Here is a 19911-nt window from a genome sequence, read left to right as displayed (position 1 = left end):
TAAAGAAAATCACACTTAGACACATCATCATCAAACTGCTGAAAACCAACGGTAGTAATAAGATCTTAAAAGCAGCCAGAAAGAAATTATACCTCACATGTACAGGAGCAGAGATGAGTGTTAGTTAGCTACTTCTTATTAGAAATAGTAGGGAGTAGAATACAATGAAATGAAATCTTCAAAGTGCTGCAATAAAAAATATACCAGCCCAAAATCTGGTCATGATGGCAGAATAGGTAAACTCTGCCTACCTCCTCTCACAACCATATTAAAATTACAACTAAACTACAGAAAAACCATCATTGAGCATCACCTGAAGTCTAGCTAAACTGAAGCCCTACAACTAAGGACATGCAGAAGAAGCCACCTCAAGACTTGTAGGATGGGCAGAGATGTGCAACGGGCTGATCCTAAAGCTGCCTGTGACCATTAAAAATCAGGAGGGATAACTCAGCTGCAGAGGTTCCCCACCCCAGAGGATTGAGAGGTCCCAGCCCCATACCAGGCTCCCCAGCCCAGGGTTTCAGTGCTGGGGAGAGAAGTCCCCAGAACTTCTGACTGAAAACCAGCAGAGATTGTGGCTCAGTGAGACAGACGATAGCTGCAGTCCCAAGTCTTCCTCTTAAAGGGCCCATGCACAGACTTATTGACTGATGGACTCACTTACTCTGAGTTCCAGTCCTGGAGCAGCAGCTCAAAAGATGCCAGGGACATATAGGAAGGAACTGAATTGTCTGGCATCAGGAAGAGGGCTGGAGGAGCAGCTTTCTCCCAGACGAAAGAGCTGGTGAAAGCCATTGTTTATTTGTTGAACTGTCCCTCTCTTAGCATGCAAACACAGGCAGCTGCCATATCTGAGACTCCATCAGTCTGGTTAACACCATTCATTTGCCCGGCTTCCCTAAGACCCCACCCCACCCAAATTTTGAGCACACCCAAACTGCTTCTAGTGCCTTTTCTGTGTAAATGGCCTGCCTTGGCTCATGCTGTGGACTTTCCTAAAAATCTCTCAAAGGTTCACAAAACTCAAACAATCAGCATCTGGCTTTGGCATGTCCTGTACCTCTGGCTGAGCAGCCCTAAACCCAGCACTAGCAGCAGCCAATTTTGATTTGCGGCTTGGCCTCTTGAGGCACCTCCAAGCCCAGCATGGGTGGTGGCCATCTGCGGGTTGCTTTGTGGCTCATGCCAGGTGGCCCTGGGCAGGGCACAGGCTACAGCTGAACTTGGCCTGTGGTTGGGGCCCCTCCCAGGAGTCCCGAGAGCTAGCATACCTGGTGGTCAGCTTTGGATCCAGCCAGAGCATCACCTGGCTGCCTTTGCAGACAACACACCTAAAGGGCAGGCTGGGCAGGCACCAGAGCCCTGCTAAAGTGAATCCTGCTCCAAAGGGTCAGCCCTGCACAACAGCTCTTCCACTGTATTCACAGTCAGTCCTCACAACCAATCAGCCCGAGGGTCAATCCCTCCCATTGAAGTGCCAGTGGAATCACTGCATGACTGTTCCTGATGGACTGACTTTGGTATATTTTTTATATTTCAATCTTCATCTTGAATTTATTTTGATATGTAACAATGATCATTTGTTTACAGAAGGACAGTACACTAGATGCTGCTGAAGAAATCATCAAGGCATGGAACAGACAGAAGTCTTGATAAATACGAACTGCATTAATGTTTCTATTAGAAGACCTAGTATGGAATTGTTAGTGCAGCCACTTGCTGGATATTGCAAAAACAAATTTCAGTACAAATGAAATTTAAAGAAATATTTCCATTGTTTTTCCAAAGTAGTTAACCCCTCTCCTAACAATAGTCAAGAGATCTGATTTTTTTTTTCAGTTGAAATGTATTAAGACACCTTCCATTACCATTTTATGAGAGTCAATTTAGCATTGTGGATATGAACTGTGGGATACTGGTTCATGCTTCACCTCTGTGTTTCAGTTTCCTCATCATAAAAGAGAAATAAAAATAGCACCTACATTATATAAAGTTTGTGAGGATGAAATGGACTGATATATGTAAAGCCGGGCAAACACTCAACTAATGTTAGTTTTACTTCTTCACAACTGTGTAAAAACTCTTAACCAGTTCCACCCCCACCAACTCCATATCTCTGCTTTGAATACCCACCTCTGTAGTTTCCTGCCTTTCATTTATCCATGGCTTTGAACTTGGCTCACAGTGTTGCCCTTCTGTTCCAAGTACTGCCATTATCTGGGATGGCTTCAAGGTCCACATAGATTACCTAGGATTTCGGTACTTTGACCTCCTCTCCTCTGGCGATGTTCACCTCTGCTTCACCCATTCTCTTGGCCATGCCCTGAACCTTTCATCATCCCAGGCTGTTCCAGCTTTGAGATAATAAATTAGTCATCTCACATTGTAACCACCACCTATCCTTACAGTTTTCTCTCTCTCTCTCTCTCTCTCTCTCTCTCTCTCACACACACACACACACACACACACACACACACACACATACCCTCCTGCTCCTCTCAAAGTATCACTTCTTTAAACTCAATATAATTTCAAAGCATCTATTTCTCAAACATGGTGCATGGTCCTCTTACATCAGAATCAGCTAGGATCCTTGTTGAAAATAGATTCTGGTCTTCACCCCAGACCTACTGAATAATAATTTCAGAATCTGGCTTTTTCCAGGTCATTCTTATACCTACTAAAGTTTGATCATTGCTGATGTAGCCCATAGAACCCTATATTTTATTCCTACCAGTCCCCTTATATCTTTCCTCCTTTCCTCACCCAGATTTCATCATCCATCACTTGGGCTGCTGAGCACTGCTGTAGCAAAATGCACAATGGGGCAGGTTCTGACAACTATGAAGGCACATCATTGACCTTAACTAGACTTAATTCTTCTATGATCCCCTAATGAGCTTTCTCATATTTTGCTGTAGCAGTAATTTCTAATACTCTCCTAGTCTCCATAATAAAAATATCCAAACTTCTCCATTCTCACACTTCAAAGCCCACCACCATCAGCACAAATAAATGAGCTCATCTCCCACTTCAGGGAAAAACAGAACAAGCTACCAGACCAGCAATCCTACCAATGAGCCTATGGCATCTAATGTGCATACATCCTTTTTTCATTTCTTCCTGGGGGTGGAAGCACATTGGGGAGGATTGATAGTTAAACAGCACCAGGCTCAGCCATCCAGAAGGAGGCCCAGGACCTCAAGAGCCAACTATTACGTAGCAATACAGTCCCATGTAAAAATTTTAGCCCATACACTCTTGCTAGGGATTTGATAAAATGTTCACTCTGAGGCCTTGGACTTTTCCAATGCTAACCTGCAACCCGTGCTCTGGATCCAATTTCTTCCCACAGTCTTGGGAACTGGTTCAGTCTATTCTCTTGTACCGTAAGCATCAACTGGCTGCCTTAGCAGCAAGACATGTTCACGTTGCTCCCATTTTAGAAAATCCTTTCCCTGATCCTATCTACCCTAGTATCTCTTCCCCTTCAGAGCAAAATTTCTTCCTTCCATCTGATTGCTCTCTCTCCCTGCCTACCTTCTTCCTTCCTTTGTTCATCCCTTTGATAAATATTCATTGAACTCCTACTATGTGCCAGGCACTATCCTAAGATATATGCCCTTAGGATATATCAGGGAACAAATAAAGATCCCTGCCTTCTAGGGCTTCTGTCTAGGGGAGAGAGACTAACTAAATCATAAACATAATGAAATAAATATATATAAATCTTTTTCTTTATTTTTAAATAATTGTTTTATTTTCAATTACAGTTGACCTTAATGAAATATAATGTATATTAAGTTTATGCATGGTAATTGTATGAAGAAGTAAAGCAAGATAAAGGGGAATGAGAGTTTCAGGAAAGCAAAATGGAATGGTAAACAGTGTGGTCAGGTGGGTCTCACGGACACACGTGGACACAGTCTTAGAGGAGGGGAGGGAGAGAGTCTTGTGAAGACCTTGGGGAGGAACATTCCAGAAAGAAGGAACAGCCAGTGCAAAGTGTCTAAGAGGAGGATGCCTGGAATGTCTGATGAGTACCAGGATTGGAATGACTGGATAGAATAACCCAGGGACAGCGTTATAGTTATTAGGTCACAGAAATAACATAGGACATCAAAGACTAGTGTAAGGATAATGGTTTAATCCAGAGAATCAGGGTGCCATCCCATCCACACTTTTTAAAAATATGTAAAATGATTTTTTGCAGCATGGTTTATAATTATTTTAAACTGGGAACAACCAAAATGTCCATCAACAGTCTAATATTTAGGGAGTGTATGAACACAATGGAATCTCATACAGCAATAAAACTTCACAAACTATAGCTACACATAGTAACATGAAAGAATTTCATCAACACTGTTTCATAGGGTTTCCTCACAGTATATTCAAATAATAAACTGGAGTTCTCAGTAGAGAACTATGATCCTGTGTGAAGAACACATCACTGTTCTTCAGTGATGTGTGACCACTGAAGTCACACATGTAAGCCTCAACCCTGGGGTTCTAGAATTTGTGTGCCCACTGGAGTGAGGGCTTCCTTCCATTTTTGGTCCAACAGTCAGGCCTTGGACTGGTCCATAGGAAACTCTATGTCTGGGTGGTACATGGTACAAGGGAGAGAGGTTATCATTCTTTCCACTTGGCTAGGGTGCGGAGAGCTGACATGGGAAAAGAGGAAGACATGGATTTTAATATGGACTTTGTAGGTAAATCGTGCAATATTGGACCAAGGAAAATTTTAAAGTCTGGTTTACCATCCCTGGGACTTTAGAGTCCAAGGCCAGACCTGAGGCTTCCAGAAGCCTAACTAGATATTGAGGCCTTACTAGTAGAGACAGTATAATTGCTACACTGTTTCCCAAAGGAGTTGGACAAAGGGGTCTACAGGAACCTAAGACTCAGAACAAGAGCGTGTGCATTGGTTCTGGCTGTCATGCCCATTCACTCCTAGACCCTAGTTCCATGTCTTGGACTGACTTTCCTGGTGATCTCTGTTGCTACTGCTGCTGTTGTTTGGCCTTCGAACTTTTTAATCTCACCTTTGCACTCATGTAGGTTGAAGTTTCTAGCCTCTTCCTCCTTCATTAAAGATTGGGTACTTGGTCTTCTCAAAAAGAGACTTCAAACTTTTTTCCTTTTTCCTGCTGAGAGTACGTTCCTCCTACTCACTTTTTGAGGGAATCCCAAGTCCTTGAGGTTCCTGCATCTTTTCAAAGAATCCCTCTGGCTGCTATGTTGAGAACAAACTGTAGGGACAGCAAAGATCACGGTATGGAGACCTATTACAATAATTCAGGTAAAAGATCACGGTGGTGGTAGTGGAAGGGTAAGAAATAGATTCTGGATATATTTTGACGGTAGAAACAGCAGGATTTGCTAACAGAGTTTATAGAGACACAAGAGAAAGTGAGGCCTCAAGAATGAGTCTATTTTTTGGTCTGAGCAACTGGAAGGATTGAGAGCCATCACCAATGTCGAGAAGGCTTGGGCAAAGATAAGGTGGTCAGTTTTGAACACCTTGAGTTTGAGATTCCCACTCAACTTTCAGGTGTAAATGCTGAGTAGGCAGCTGAATAGTCAAGTGTGGAGTTTAGGAAAGAGGCTGGATATATATACATTTGAGAGTCTGTAGCATATTAGTGAAAGTTAGAGATGAGACTGAATAGGAGCACCAATTATGTCAGTATTAGCAACAAAAAGAGGACTAATGACTTAGCTCTGAATTTTTGAGAAATTTTACTGTAAAGTAGAATAACTCCTCAGAGAGTTTTCCACATTTGATGATTCTACTTTCACATACACAAACACAAATACACTCCTCACCCTCACCCCTCTGCAACCTGCATTTCACACCCAATATTGTTTTACAATCTCTAATGACCTCCATGTTCCTAGATTTAAGGGGAACTTCTCAGTCCCATCTGGCCTTACCTCTTAGTATTTACCACTGCAGACATCTCTGGCTTCTTAAACCCAGTCCTTTCTTGCACGCATGATGCTGCACATGTATGAATTGCCTTCCACCTTTTTGGTCTCCTTTGCCTGTTCCTTAAATATTGGTACTTTGTCTTTCGCTCTAACTTCATCTACGCTCTATATGCTAGTGACTCCTAAATCTGTATCAGTCTAGTCCTATCTGTTGAATTTTAGGCCTATATATCCCACACCCATTCGTCATGTCATATGGACATTTCACAGGCAAACCCTATCTAGTCTTGTCTCCTCGCCTCAGTGAATGGTGCCACCAATCCAGTTGCCCAAATCAGAAAATCTAGAGTCATTCTTAACTTTTTTCCCCACATCCTAAATATCTAATTATCCTATATATTCATCCTGAATATCTCTTCAGTTGATCACTTCTCTCCACCCCAACTGCCACCACTCTGGTACCAGTCAATATCATCTCTCCCCTAGACTACTAGTCAGCTTCCTCACAGTCCTCCCTGTCTTGCTCCTTCCAACCCACTACCCCGGTAGACCAAATGAGCTTTATAAAATGTGATATGATCACGTGACATTTATTAGTTACCAATATTCACATTGCAAGTTACAGAAAGCCTGACCCATATGGGTTTAAATGAAATAAAAAAGAATTGTCTGTCTCAGCTGAACACTTTAGGAGTAGTGTTCAGCTTGATCCAGGAATCAGATTATAACATGTCACTAAGCTTCATCTCATAGTTCTGTCTTCTCTGTGTCAGCTTGATCTTCAGGCTTCCCCTCATGACAGCAGCATGGCTGCAGCAGTTTCTAAGCATCATAGGGTAACACTAGCAAATCCAGCAAAAGAGTACACTATCTCTAAAGCTCCAGCAAATATATAGCGTGTCTTATTGGACCATTCCTGAGTTACCTGCTGTGGCTGAGAAGGTTAGACACGTTAAAAAAACTTATGCCAACCCAGGGTCAACTCCACACAGACTACATTGATTGAAGAAGGGACAGAATGAAGAAAGGAGGAACTAGATGAGCAAACATCTTAAGTGACTTCAAACATTTTAATTACTGTCCATCATTCTTAATATAAAGCCTGCTCTCATCATCAGGGTCTACAATGCCCTGCTTGATATGGTCTCTCCTACTTCTCCAGTTTCATCTTTTCCAGTCACTTTTTCCTACTCAAATGTGTAGTCATACTGAAATTGTTTCAATTTCTCAATGGGCCCTTTTCTCTCTGCCTGCTAGCACACGTCATTTCCTGGTGTTCAAGCATGCTTAATTTAGGTGTTAATGGTGCTTAATATTAAGTGTCAGCTGGGCCAATTTTAAGTGGTCATCTGAGCCACTTAAAATTGGCCCAGATATGTTGTCATACATTATTCTGGATATTTCTGTAAGAGTGTTTTTGGATGAGAATAACATTTAAATCGTAGGCCTTTGAGTAAAGCAAACTGCCTTTCGTGGTATGGGTGGGCCTCATCCAGTCAGTTGAAGGACTTAACAACAAATGGTTGACCTCCCCCAAGCAAGAGGGAAATCTGCCAGCAGACAGACTTCAGACTTGAACTGCAACATTGTCTCTTCCTGGATCTCCAGCCTACAGACCCACCCTACAGATTTTGGACTTGCCAACCTCCATAATTGCGTGAGCCACTTTTGTAGAATAAATCTCTTTATATGTATAGAAGCATACCATTGGTTGTGTTTCTCTAGAGAGCTCTGCCTAATACAAGTGGACTAGCAAAAATGAAGCTATATTATCTACAAATTCCTAAAGTTATGAAAGAAGTCATTCTATGACATTATTCTGCACAGCGATAAGAGAGATGGATGGACTTCACACAGTAAACAATGATGAATTTTTGAAGATTGTTACGGAAGATAGGGAGTAAGGCTAAAACTATGGTTTGGCTACCCAAAAGCCCAATAATATCCTCCTTCTCCTTTGACTCCTCCTATAGCGACTAAAAAGCCAAAATACCCAGTATCTCCGCTTCCTTCCCAACTAGTCAAAAATGCCTGAGAACAGCTTCCCTTCATGGAGAGATAAAAGGCAAAGTTATCCTGAGACTTGTTTCTCTTCTTGTCTTCTTGTCCTCTTCACCCGTCTACCTTCTTCCTACCTGTAATGTAGAAGTGAGGTCTGGACGTGCAGCGGCCATTTTGCATTCATAAAGCAACTAGGATGAGAGTGAAGGCCTATATAATAAGGATAGCAGAGCTGAAAGATGGGAAGAGACTGAGACCATGGAAGCAATTCGGGGCCACTGTAGCTAACCCTAGACTTTGTAATGAATGAGACAAATAAACTTCTTTTTATTTAAGCCATTGTGATAGAGTTTTATGTTGTTTACAGATGAATGCATTGCTACCTGATATAGAGGATATGGTACAAAGATCAGAGTTTTCTTCTAGAAGATAAATTAACCTGATGAAAAGCCTGGAGGCAGAGAGAGGGGCTGATCAGAAGGCACCTGTAGGAGTCCACGAAAAAAACGATGAGGACCTAAAAGATTTAGTATGAAAGAAAGGCAAACCATCACAAATCTGTCAAATTCATGAGTTTTTCCCATTATTCTTATGATGAAGACAATTATATAACCACACAATCACCAAATATTATAATCAGGAATTATTCCTACGTAAAACAAGTCTCCTTGGTCTCAGATAAACCCAAGGGTAAAACGAAACAAAACAAACACCTCAACTATGTTCCTGTGACATGAGAATTCTATTTTATTGCTGCTCTGAGAATACATCTAATTACTCAATCATGCCAATTAAATAGGAAGTTCACCTGCTGACAAATAGCTATCTTGGGATATATCAGAATAAATTGTAGAAATAATTGGATTTTCTAATCAATATTAACTTTAGCATACAGCTGCTTTCTTTTATATTTAATATAGCAGTTTTTTCTTATGTAAAACTTCATTTGTAGCTAAATCTCATGATTAAAAAGATGAATAATAATTTTGTCCTTTTCTCAATGAGAGTGGTTATCCTGTCTGTAGTATTATTTCCATACTCTTTTTTCCTCTCATTAATTATCCATTAAAGTATAAGCATCATATTTTAGCTGAAACCATAGCACTGTACAAGTATGTTCTAACATCATAACTCCATTTTCTGTGTTAATTCCTGAGATGACTTATTATAACACTACTTTTATCATTGTTCTTGAAGCAGTCTGCTGACCAATATATGCATGAAAGAGTACAAAACTCATGAAAACTATTCAGTTTTTTAAAATTTTTTTCTCTCTAGAATGTCCATCTTGTGGTAAAACACTAGTCAGCCTGCTCTACCCGACCATTTTAAAGTAAAGTCAGCTCATAACACTTCTCTGGTGAAAACCCTTCAATGCCTCTCCATCTCAGAGCAAAAGCCGAAATCAGTCATCACACTGACCTGTGAGCCCCTGCTCGACCTGAACCTACTCTTCCCTAACCTCATCTCCCCTGCCCTCAGTGCACTCCTTGCCAATCCCCGAACACCAGGCCTGCTGCACATTAGTTTCTGTGCACTGGAGGTTCCCTCTGCCTGTGTGTCTTTCTCCACAGTGTCCATCTGGCTACCTCAGATCTTTATTCAGTGTCACCTCAGGAGAACTTGTCTGGCCTCCCTGTTAAAATGATAAATCCTGCCTCTCCTCATCCCCTTCCAATGTCCCCAGCACCTACTGCAGAGTCTGGCATATATGCTGTTTCCCCAAAAATAAGACCTAGCCGGACAGTCAGCTCTAATGCGTCTTTTGGAGCAAAACTTAATATAAGATCTGGTATATTATATTATATTATATTATATTATATTATATTATATTATATTATATTATATTATATTATATTATATTACATTATATTATAGACCTGGTCTTATAGTAAAATAAGAGCGGGTCTTATATTAATTTTTGCTCCAAAAGATGCATTAAAGCTGATGTTCAGGGTAGGTCTTATTTTCGGGGTAACATGGTAGTAGGCACCCAACAAACATTTGTTGAATGAATGAATTTTTACACATTGAATTTTGTTCTCAGAACACATTTTTTGTGTTTTGTTTTTAACTTCGGGTCTCTCTTTGGTCTATAACTTTTCCTTATTAGTGATTTCCTGAAGTGCCGAAGATTGTTCCTAAAACTGCAGGTATGATTGGCATGTCTCAGAGTCACTCCAGCCAGGTTCCTGAATCACCTGTGCTGAGGGCTTCAACTAATCAATTGTGGGAATGTATCTGACCTCTGGAAGCCCAATCCCAGGATACAGGACTCAAAGTTGCACGCGGCTCCGGGCTCCAAGACATTTAGGTTCAGTAGAGGAGTGGTCTGCAAGCATCTTTAAACCATGTAGTGAACACATACACATGCATGTGTACACACATGCACACACACAAGCTTGGAATTGCATCCATCTCCCTTTTTGCCTGGCAAATAGATATTTCTAATCAGAGTTTGTTTCACAAAAATAACTGAGAGGGTGTCTCAGCCTCTGCTGTCCAAACATGGAGAATGGGCATTTAGACCAGTGCAACGTCTTTGGAGGGCAATTTCACAATATTTGTCAAAATGTTATATGAGCATGCCCTTCGATGCCCTGATTCTATTGCTAAGCATTTACCCTTTGAACATGCAAATGTTCACCAACAAGTATGAGCAAGAATGTTCATGACAGCATTATTTACAATACCGAAAAGCTGGAAACAACCAATTCCTCCATTATTGCTAATGTAAAATGCCTAGTCAAAGAATACAGTCTATCTCTGAATTGAAAAAAACTTATTGACAATTGAATATGATATTTGTGCAAATAAAACAAAACTACATCAATAGATGAATATACATAGGTACAATATGTATGCATACTACATGAATCTGAATTATGCAAATTAGATATTGGCCATGAAAAAGTATTAATACAAACTTAGTTGTCCTCAAAATTTTAAACAATTTTAATTTCCCCAAATAAAACATTTGCTTAAAGAAAATACGTTATTTCAAGACTGGCAGGCCCTGTGCCACAACATGGTAGTGTCAACTGAGCTGTAAATAGGGCCATTTTTTTGGCCAAGATGCTGAAGTAGGAAGATGCTTGGGAAGTGGGAGGAATTGAAGGACCTCCAGTGTAGTGGGATACAGCACTAATGTCCCAGTGCTGTTTTCCAGCATAACCTTTCGTTCAGGAAATGAACAACATTTGATAAATGATCTTAAGTCACAGACTCTCTTTCCTTGTTTCATAATCAATCAAAGGGAATATTAATAGATCTAAATACTGTTGAGTTCCAAATAAAAGTACTCAAAGGTATGATCTATCACAATGTAGTTTGGTTGTTTGAAAGCAAGCTCATTAACTTGAAGTGAAACTCATATCATTTTCCTATGGAACAATTTTATGAAAGAATTTGAGTCAAACCAATGTGGCTATTTTTGATGTAGAAATTTGTGATCATTTAAGTTTAGTGGGAAATTCTCAGGATCTATACTGTGAAATTAAATTATTGACCTTGGGTTTGCGGGGAATCATTTTATTCCCCATTTTATTTTTTTTTCCTTTTTACCTTTTGACCCCCTTCACCCATTTCTCCCACCTTTCAATCCCCCACCTCTAGCAGTCACCAACCTGTTCCTTGTATCTATAAGCTTGTGTGGTTTTTTGGTTTTGTTTTGTTTCGTAAACATCTACATAGGAAAGAGATCATATAGTATTTGTCTTTCTCTGACTTATTTCATAATGCCCTCAAGGTCCATTCATGTTGTCACTAACGGCAAGATTTCCTTCTTTTTTATGGCTGAATAGTATTCTATTCTATATACATGCCACAATATCTTTATCCATTCATCCATCAAAGGACACTTAAGTTGTTTCGATATTTTGGATACTGTAAATAATGCTGCAATTAACATGGGGGTGATATGTGTTTTCCAGTTAGTGTTTTTGGATAAATATCCAGAGGTGCAATTGCTGTATCACATGGTAGTTCTATTCTTAGTTTTTGAGGAACCTCCATACTGTTTTCCATAGTGGCTACATCAATTTACAATTCCACCAACAGTGCACAAGGTGTCCTTTTTCTCCACATCCTCACCAACCCTTGTTATTTTTTGTTTGTTTGTTTGTTTCAGTAACAGCCATTCCAACAGGTGTGAAGTGATATCTCATTGTGATTTTGATTTGCATTTCCATAATTCATGATGCTGAGCATCTTTTCATGTACCTGTTAAGTCATCTGTATGTTTTCTTTGAAAAAATGTCTATTAAGGTCTTCTGCCCATTTTATAATCAAGTTGTTTGGGTTTTGGTTTTTTGGTGTGTTTTTTTGCTATTGAGTTGTATGAGTTCTTTATATATTTTGGATACTAGTCCTTTATCAGATATATGATTTGCAAATATTTTCTCCCACTCAGTAGGTTGGCTTTTCATTTTGTTGATGGTTTCATTTGCTGTGAAAAAACTTTTCAGTTTGATGTAGTCCTACTTATTTATTTTTGGTTTTGTTGCTTTTGGTTTCAGATTCAAAAAATCATCACCAAGATCTACGTCAAGATGCTTATTGCCTATGTTTTCTTAGAGTTTTATTGTTTCAGGTCTTATGTTCAAGTGTTTCATCCATTTTTGAGTTAATTTTTGTGTATGGTATAAGATAGTGGTTGAGTTTCATTCTTTTGCATGTGGCTATCCAGTTTTCCCAACACCATTTATTGAAGATACTGTTTTCCCCCATTGTATATTCTTGGCTCCTTTGTCATAAATTAATTAACCATATATGTTTGAGTATATTTCTGTGCTCTTAATTCTGTTCCATTGATCTATGTGGTTTTTTTTTTTTTAATGTCAATACTATACTGTTTTAATTAGTATAGCTTTGTAATATAGTTTGAAATCAGGGAACATGATGCCTCCAAAAGGAAAAAAAATAGCCTTTTTCTCAAGGTTACTTTGGCTATTTGGGTTTTTGTTGTTGTTGTTGTTCCATACAGATTTTAGGATTATTTGTTCTATTTCTTTGAAAAATGCCATTGCAATTTTGATAGGAATTTCATTTAATCTGTAGATTGCTTTGGGCAGTATGGACATTTTAACAATATTGATTCTTTCAGTCCATGAGCATAGAATATCTTTTATTTGTGACTTCTTCAATTTCTTTCATAACATCTTGTAGTTTTTAATATATGCAGGTCTTTTACATTCTTGGTTAAATTTATTGCTAGGGTTTTTTGATGTTGTTTTTGTTGATGATGCAATTATAAATTGGTTATTTTCTTTGTCTTTCTGATAGCTCATTATTAGTATATAGAAATGCAAAAGAATTTTTCATATTGATTTTTTTTATCTTGCAATTTTACTGAATTTATTAGTTCTGATAGTTTTGTGCATGTGTGTCTTTAGGGTTTTCTATATATATAATATCAGGACATCTGCAAATAGTGACAGTTTTACTGCTTCCTTTCCTATTTGGATGCCTTTTAATTCTTTTTCTTGCCTAATTCCTCTGGATAGGGCTTCCAATACTATATTGAATAAGTGGTGAGAGTGTACCTCTTGTCTTGTTCTTGATCTTAGAAGAAAGGCTTTCAGTTTTTACTCATTTCATATTATCTTCCATATAACAGGGCGGTGGGGGGGACATATGACCAATCCCTCATTTGGAAAATAGGCAACAATGTAGGACTACAGGCAGAGTTTAACATAACGGAAAGAATAAAAATGATATTCCATAGACACATTAGGAGTTAACATTTGATGCTACAAAATTAGCTTGAGTGGTCAAAATACTGGGCTAGAACAGATGAATGCAAAAAGTGTCATGGGCTTTATACTGCTTCTTGATGAAAATGCCACAGAATAAAATTACTAAAATCAGTAGATGATGGCTCACCCATTGTGGTTTTTGTGGTTTTCATAGAAAAGCTACATTCAAGTTAACTTTTATTTTTTTAACTTGGAAAAACCACCCCAATAATAGTATTCTACATAACTGATGGTGTACCAAATACCACCGTATTGTTATATTTGGGAATTGCATATTTTACTGTCATTTGAAACTCATCAGTTTAGCAGTGAGTACATTATTAATACTCAGATAACAATAGTAATAGTGGTGATAGCATGGACTCTTGTGATTTCTGAGCTTGAGACACTGAGCAGAGACTACCCATTTTGGCTAAGATCAGTGATTGGACAGTGAGTGACAAATGTTTTTACTTCACAAAAATGTGGGGAAGAGTCCTTCCATTTAATTAATGTGAAAAAGCAAAATCCCACGTAGGAAAGGTCAGAAAATAGTGAGAATGAGCAGATATAATTGACGATTTTGTAGAGGAGAGAAAGCACTTAGAAAAAAAAAAGGAAAAGGTAGCTATAATGGGAAAGCTTTCTTGGCAAACCTCACCAATTTGGTTTTAATTATTGTGAAGAACAGGCAGAATAATGATATTATTAAATAGATTCTTTCAGTCAATCCACCAATAACTCACACAAAACAACATATATTGGGTGTCTTCTGTCTGCAAAAGGTGAATCACAATGGTCCAAAGAAAAATAGGATACTTCAGCCCTCAGTGAGCTCACTGCAATTTACTCCCAAGCACCTGAAATAGCAGAATTAGCCTTGGTAAAGCTCTGTTTAGATAAGGGCCTTGGTACATGAATTGGTTTTAACACCTAAATGGCACTAAGATATTAGTGACCTTATGTATATCATTCTCCTATTTCAAAGGTATAGGTTGCTTCCTGTTTTATAATGTTATAACCAAAGTTACTATTTTTAGCATTTTTCTTCTTTCTAATTTTATACTATTATAAATAACATTACAATGGACATCTTCATGAATATAGATTATTTCCTTACTCCATTTCTCAGAAGGGGTTCACTGGCTCAAGAGGCTTTAACATCTAAATCATTTTTGGAGTATTGCTAGATTCTTTTCTCAAAGGTTTGTATCAATTTATAATACTGTTAGCAATGCATGATGGTGAGAGAAGCAATTTTGTGTCCTCGTCACATGATCATACTTCATAATTAATAGTTTCAGAGTTTTAATTTAATATTCAAATAACATCAGACTATTTGAAAGCAGGTACTTATTTTGCACAATAAGGTTTTTAGCATGTGATTTTAATGGAAACAATAAACATATAATATTGAAATTCAGTCTTTAAGAAAGTGTCAAGGAACAGGTCACATAAATATGAACATGTTTCAACTTCTCATTTTCCTGCAATAGCTCATGAGGGCACTTGAAAACCATTAACAGGACTTTGGAAGCAAATGTTATCTACACTAAACTAAACATACTTAAAAACATTTTAAGGAAATTATAGTCTCACATTATCCGATTTCCCCATGTTTTTTTATTATAGAATGAAAAAGTTATTATTTTGGAAAAAATTATTAGCTTCAAGGTATATAATAAAAGAACACTAAATACTGCACCTTAATTTTGGAAGTCACACACTTAAAAACACCAAATGATATCTTTTTGGAAAAAATATTAACTTAAAAAGTCACAAGCTATTAATGTGAACCTTTAGGTTATTTTGTTTTGTTTTTATCAGAGTAATTTAGAAGTTTAAAAGGAAACTGTTGCTCACTGAACATTGAATTAAAAAATGAATTAATTTCTAGCAATCACCTCCCTGATTCTGTAAGGAGATAACTGACAGTTAATATTTTCTATTTATAGATTATTAATGTTTTAAGCCTATATTCTATTTTCTAACATTTCAAAGAAATTGCTGGTTTTTCTAGTGAAAACCTGTGTGTCTTCTCAAATGGAAGAGAAGCTACCAATACTGGGGAATCAAAGGTTTCAAATAAATAAACAATGGAATAAACATAATAAACAAATAAATAAACAAATAAACAAACAAACAAATAAATAAACAAATAGAAAAAATAAATTGAGAATCACATATGTAAGTGCATTTAGCAATGGGATATAAGCCAGGCACATTTCTGTTTGGGTAGCACATGGTCTGACAAACACAAGTGTCCTTATATAGACAGCTGGCCAGGATATTTTAGAGTACAGCTGCCTCCAAATAGGAAGTCCACATGAATGCTGTAGGCACATTGCTTATCGAACCCATTCCCTGATCCTAAAACCTTTAAATCTAAATTTCTGTATATTGAGTTTCTATTAGGAGGCATACTTCGTGGATTCTGGAACCAAATTATCACTGTTCAAATCGCTGGTCTGTCATTTACTAGCTGTGTGACTTCAGGCTATTTACTTAACCATTCTGTACCTCAATTTTTTCCATCCATAAAATGGGCACAATAATAGTATCCAACTCATAGAATTGTTAGAAAGATTAAATGGGTTAATACATATATATACAGTCTTAAAATAGTACCGGGCACATAGTAAGCACTATGTAAGTGTTTGCTATTATTATTACCATAATTATTAATTTTTATTATTACCTCTACCTGAATTTAATAAAGCTTTATAGCTGTTATTAAAGAATCAAAAGGATCATGAATGCTTCTACAAATATAATCTGTATTTCCCAGAGCACAGTTAATTTGGGTCTAAAAAATACAGTCTTGCAATAACGGTTAGAGTAGGCAAGCATAGAAGTGGGAGAGTTTAATCATTCTTGGCTTTGAATCCTACCTCCACCTGTAATTTGCTGCATGAGCCTGGGAAGTTTACCTATTTAACATCTCTACACCTTTAAGAGAATAATCATACTTGCCTGACATGATAACCAAGACTTCGATAAGATAATGAATGTGAGGTACCTGACAGATGGCTCAATGCATATGGACCTTAGGTCTACTTTCAAGAACTCAACTAGCTCTTGCAGCTCCATGTGGGCCCTCCCTGTCCACTTTCTGACTCCTTGCCACCTTAACAGGGACTTCTCTGCTGCCCGATGAAACCAAACACCGAGAAGCAGGCCCAGGATGATCACTAACTGAAAACTTGGTGTGTAAACATATCATTGGTAATGCAGTATTATAATGCTATATTAATGCTATTATAATTAATGCTATGTAATGCTATGTTAAAAAGGTTTAAAAGTCCTTATTTTTAGAAATGTACACTAAAGTATGTATGGGTCAAGGTGACATATGGGATTTTGTTGTTAAAATATTTTAGCAAAGGGAGAAAAAAGAAATAAAGGATACATGAAACAAATGTGGCAAAATCTTCACATTGTTTAATCAGGATGATAGGTACATGAGCATTCATTATATTATTCTCTCTAATGGTTAGTGTGTTTGAACTTCATACACAATATAAAAAAATTGGAAAACAAAATGTAAACCTTCACATTTCTAGAAGTACAGATGGCTCCTTAGCCATCAGGCATATGAGGCTTGTCTAATATTCTAGACATTTCATCCCATTTCCAAAAGAGTCCAAGTCAGACCAGGTCATACATTTTACTGAATCCTTCATTCTTCCTGAATATGTCATATAATTACCGTACAAATATTTATCCAACCTTGCTTAGGTTATGGAAATTGTCATCTGTTCCAACATCATCATACAGACACTTTTATAACAGACATTTATATATCATTGTTTCCAAAAGTGAAGCCGCAAGGTAAGTCTAATGCCAAAATTATGCCAACTGAAAGAAGCCAGACACAAAACACAATATATCATACAATTCCATTTATATGGAAAATCCAGAAGAGGCAAATCTATAGAGACTGACAGTAGGTAAGTGGTTCCTGGGGCTGGAAATGAAACAGGCAATCACTCTGCACGGGCATGAGTGACCTTATTGGGATGATGGAAACGTGTTAAAACTGGATCGTGGGGATGGTTGCACAACTTGGTAAAATTACTTTAAATCATTGACTTTACACAGGTGAATTCAGGGCAGCTGGTTAGCTCAGTTGGTTAGAGCGCCATGCCCTTAACAACAAAGTTGCCAGTTTGAGCCCCACTTCGGCCACTGTGAGCTGTGCCCTCCACAAGTAGATTGAAACTACTACTTGACTTGGAGCTGATGGGTCCTGGAAAAACACACTTAAAATGAATAAAAGTTTTTTTAAAAACAAACAGGTAAATTCTATGGTATATAATTACACCTCAAAACATTAAAAAAAGATATATCTAGGTAGGTCACAAACTTTAGAAAAATCATTTATTAGGCATGTAGAGCATTTTATAGTTTAGGAGAAAGAATTTTAGCACAAGTTGTGATTTCACAGTTATATAAACTTAAAATAAATTTTTAAGTTCAAATAGATGAGTTAATTTAAATAAATTAATTAATCCAGATAATTAAATAAAAATAATGACACTAACAAACTAGAAGTTCTGGTAAATGCTAGTCTGGGTCATTGATTCCTAGGTGATAAAACCCCAGTTGTGTGTGTGTGTGTGTGTGTTAATCTCAGGATCAGATATAAAGATAAAATGGGATAATGTTGATGAAAATGTATTATAATATAAATTGCCAATGCTGTAGAAATAAAGGAAAAGGAATAATCTACGTAAGCGGCTTTTATTTTAATATAATAGAAATCCTAACTAGTAGGTTATGTCAGGTAAGAGACTCTCCAGGTTGGACAGGAGTAAATCAGCCGTTGTCCAGCTTCCTTCCTCTGGAGTGTCAATTTCACTGGTGTTTTCGTCCTTGCACAAACTTTATTGAACGCCTACCATGAATCCATTCGTTGCTAGGTCCTTATTCTTGATCCTCAAAAGGTACTCAGTTCTCCTCCTCATCCTCCTCTCCCTCTTCTTTTCCCAAATCAAGGTGCTCCACTGTAACAACTTCCTGCGTGATTGGGAAGAAGCGCTCCCCACCACGCTCCTGGTTGCACTTGGCACAGGTTAAATGAATTGGCATTTTTGAAGCTTTCCCCAGTATTAAAGGAGAATATCCCCCTCCACACACACACACACACACACACACACACACACACACACAATAGCGCAGTCAAGTTTTTAAACTACAGATTGGAGAACTGAAAAAAAAAAAAAAAAAGGCTCTCTAATCTCCATCTAGATTTCAGTTCCTAAACTCCTGTCTCTTACACCCTTTTCTTTCTAAGGAAGCAAGTCTTTCCCACCTTTCAAGAAAACAATCAGTGCTCAGTGTGATTTGCTACCTTAGTGGACGAATCAGTGAAATTACCCAGGAAAACTGTCAAAGGAACCCTGAGATAATCTCCCTCAACTTGACTCAGTGAAAACACAAAGACAACCCTGGTTTGGTGTTGGGGGGAAAGCACACATTCCCGCGGGCTAACTACTCTCCCCCCACACGGAAATCAGTTACTCCAGTTGGGCTGCAATTCTTACTTGCCTAAAGGGGTAATTCCACTGGAATTTGGTATTTTAAGTCCCATACCCAAATGAACAAAGCAGCCACTATATTCCAAGTCCACATCCCCATAGAAACCGGGAGCACCCTCTTTCTTCCTATCTCCACAGGGTTAAGGGTGGCTTGTTTTCAGCAAAGTGGTGATAGTGTTATTATTACTGTTACTTTTCTGACGTTAATTTAATTAATTAGGGATATCTAAACGTTTTGGTAAATTCTCTATATTTCAGCTATCAGCCAAATTTGCAAAGGCCATGGGAAAAAAAACAATCGGTAGGGCTCCACATCTCCCTGCCTCACGGGTGTACTGTGCTCTCTCATGGTTTTGTTTCATCTTTTGCCAATTCTAAAAGGGTAAGCAAGGCAGATACTATTCCTCTTTGCGCCAATAGCGAAGGGAGAAGGGATATGCCTAAGACACAGCTTGCCATTTGATGACATAGCCTAAATTGATACCTGTTCTGGCTAACCCAAGTTAATTTCTCTTTTAATTCCAAATTCCCTAGTGGAATTACCCCTGTAGCAAGTAAGAATTGCAAGCCCAACTGGAGTAACCGACTTCCGGGTGGGGGGAGGGTAGTTAGCCCTCCGGAATGTGGGCTTTTCCCCCCAACATCAAGCCAGGGCTGTCTTTGTGTTTTAACTGAGTCAAGTTGAGGGTATCTCA

At 38.1% G+C, this 19911-nt stretch overlaps 1 protein-coding gene across 4 annotated transcripts in view; it reads left to right on the top strand.

Annotated features, from left to right (window-relative positions):
• Positions 1-17095, top strand: part of KYAT3 (kynurenine aminotransferase 3) — a 63149-nt gene extending 46054 nt beyond the window's left edge. For 3 of the 4 annotated variants that reach the window (XM_088791276.1, XM_088791278.1, XM_088791277.1), the window contains exon 14: positions 1594-8276. In XM_088791276.1, coding sequence (XP_088647402.1) covers positions 1594-1656 — 63 coding nt within the window. In that variant the 3' untranslated portion in view covers positions 1657-8276. Of the gene's footprint in view, positions 1-1593; positions 8277-16811 lie in introns of those variants that run through there. The other variant, XM_088791275.1, reaches the window with a different exon arrangement.
• Positions 17096-19911: the final 2816 nt, after the last annotated feature.

The sequence above is a fragment of the Rhinolophus sinicus genome, chromosome 14, assembly GCF_057876585.1.
Source record: "Rhinolophus sinicus isolate RSI-liver-muscle chromosome 14, RSI-T2T, whole genome shotgun sequence".
Taxonomy (NCBI): Eukaryota; Metazoa; Chordata; class Mammalia; order Chiroptera; family Rhinolophidae; genus Rhinolophus; species Rhinolophus sinicus.
The sequence above is the reverse complement of the archived record's forward strand: the minus strand, read 5'-3'. Positions and strand labels throughout refer to the sequence as shown.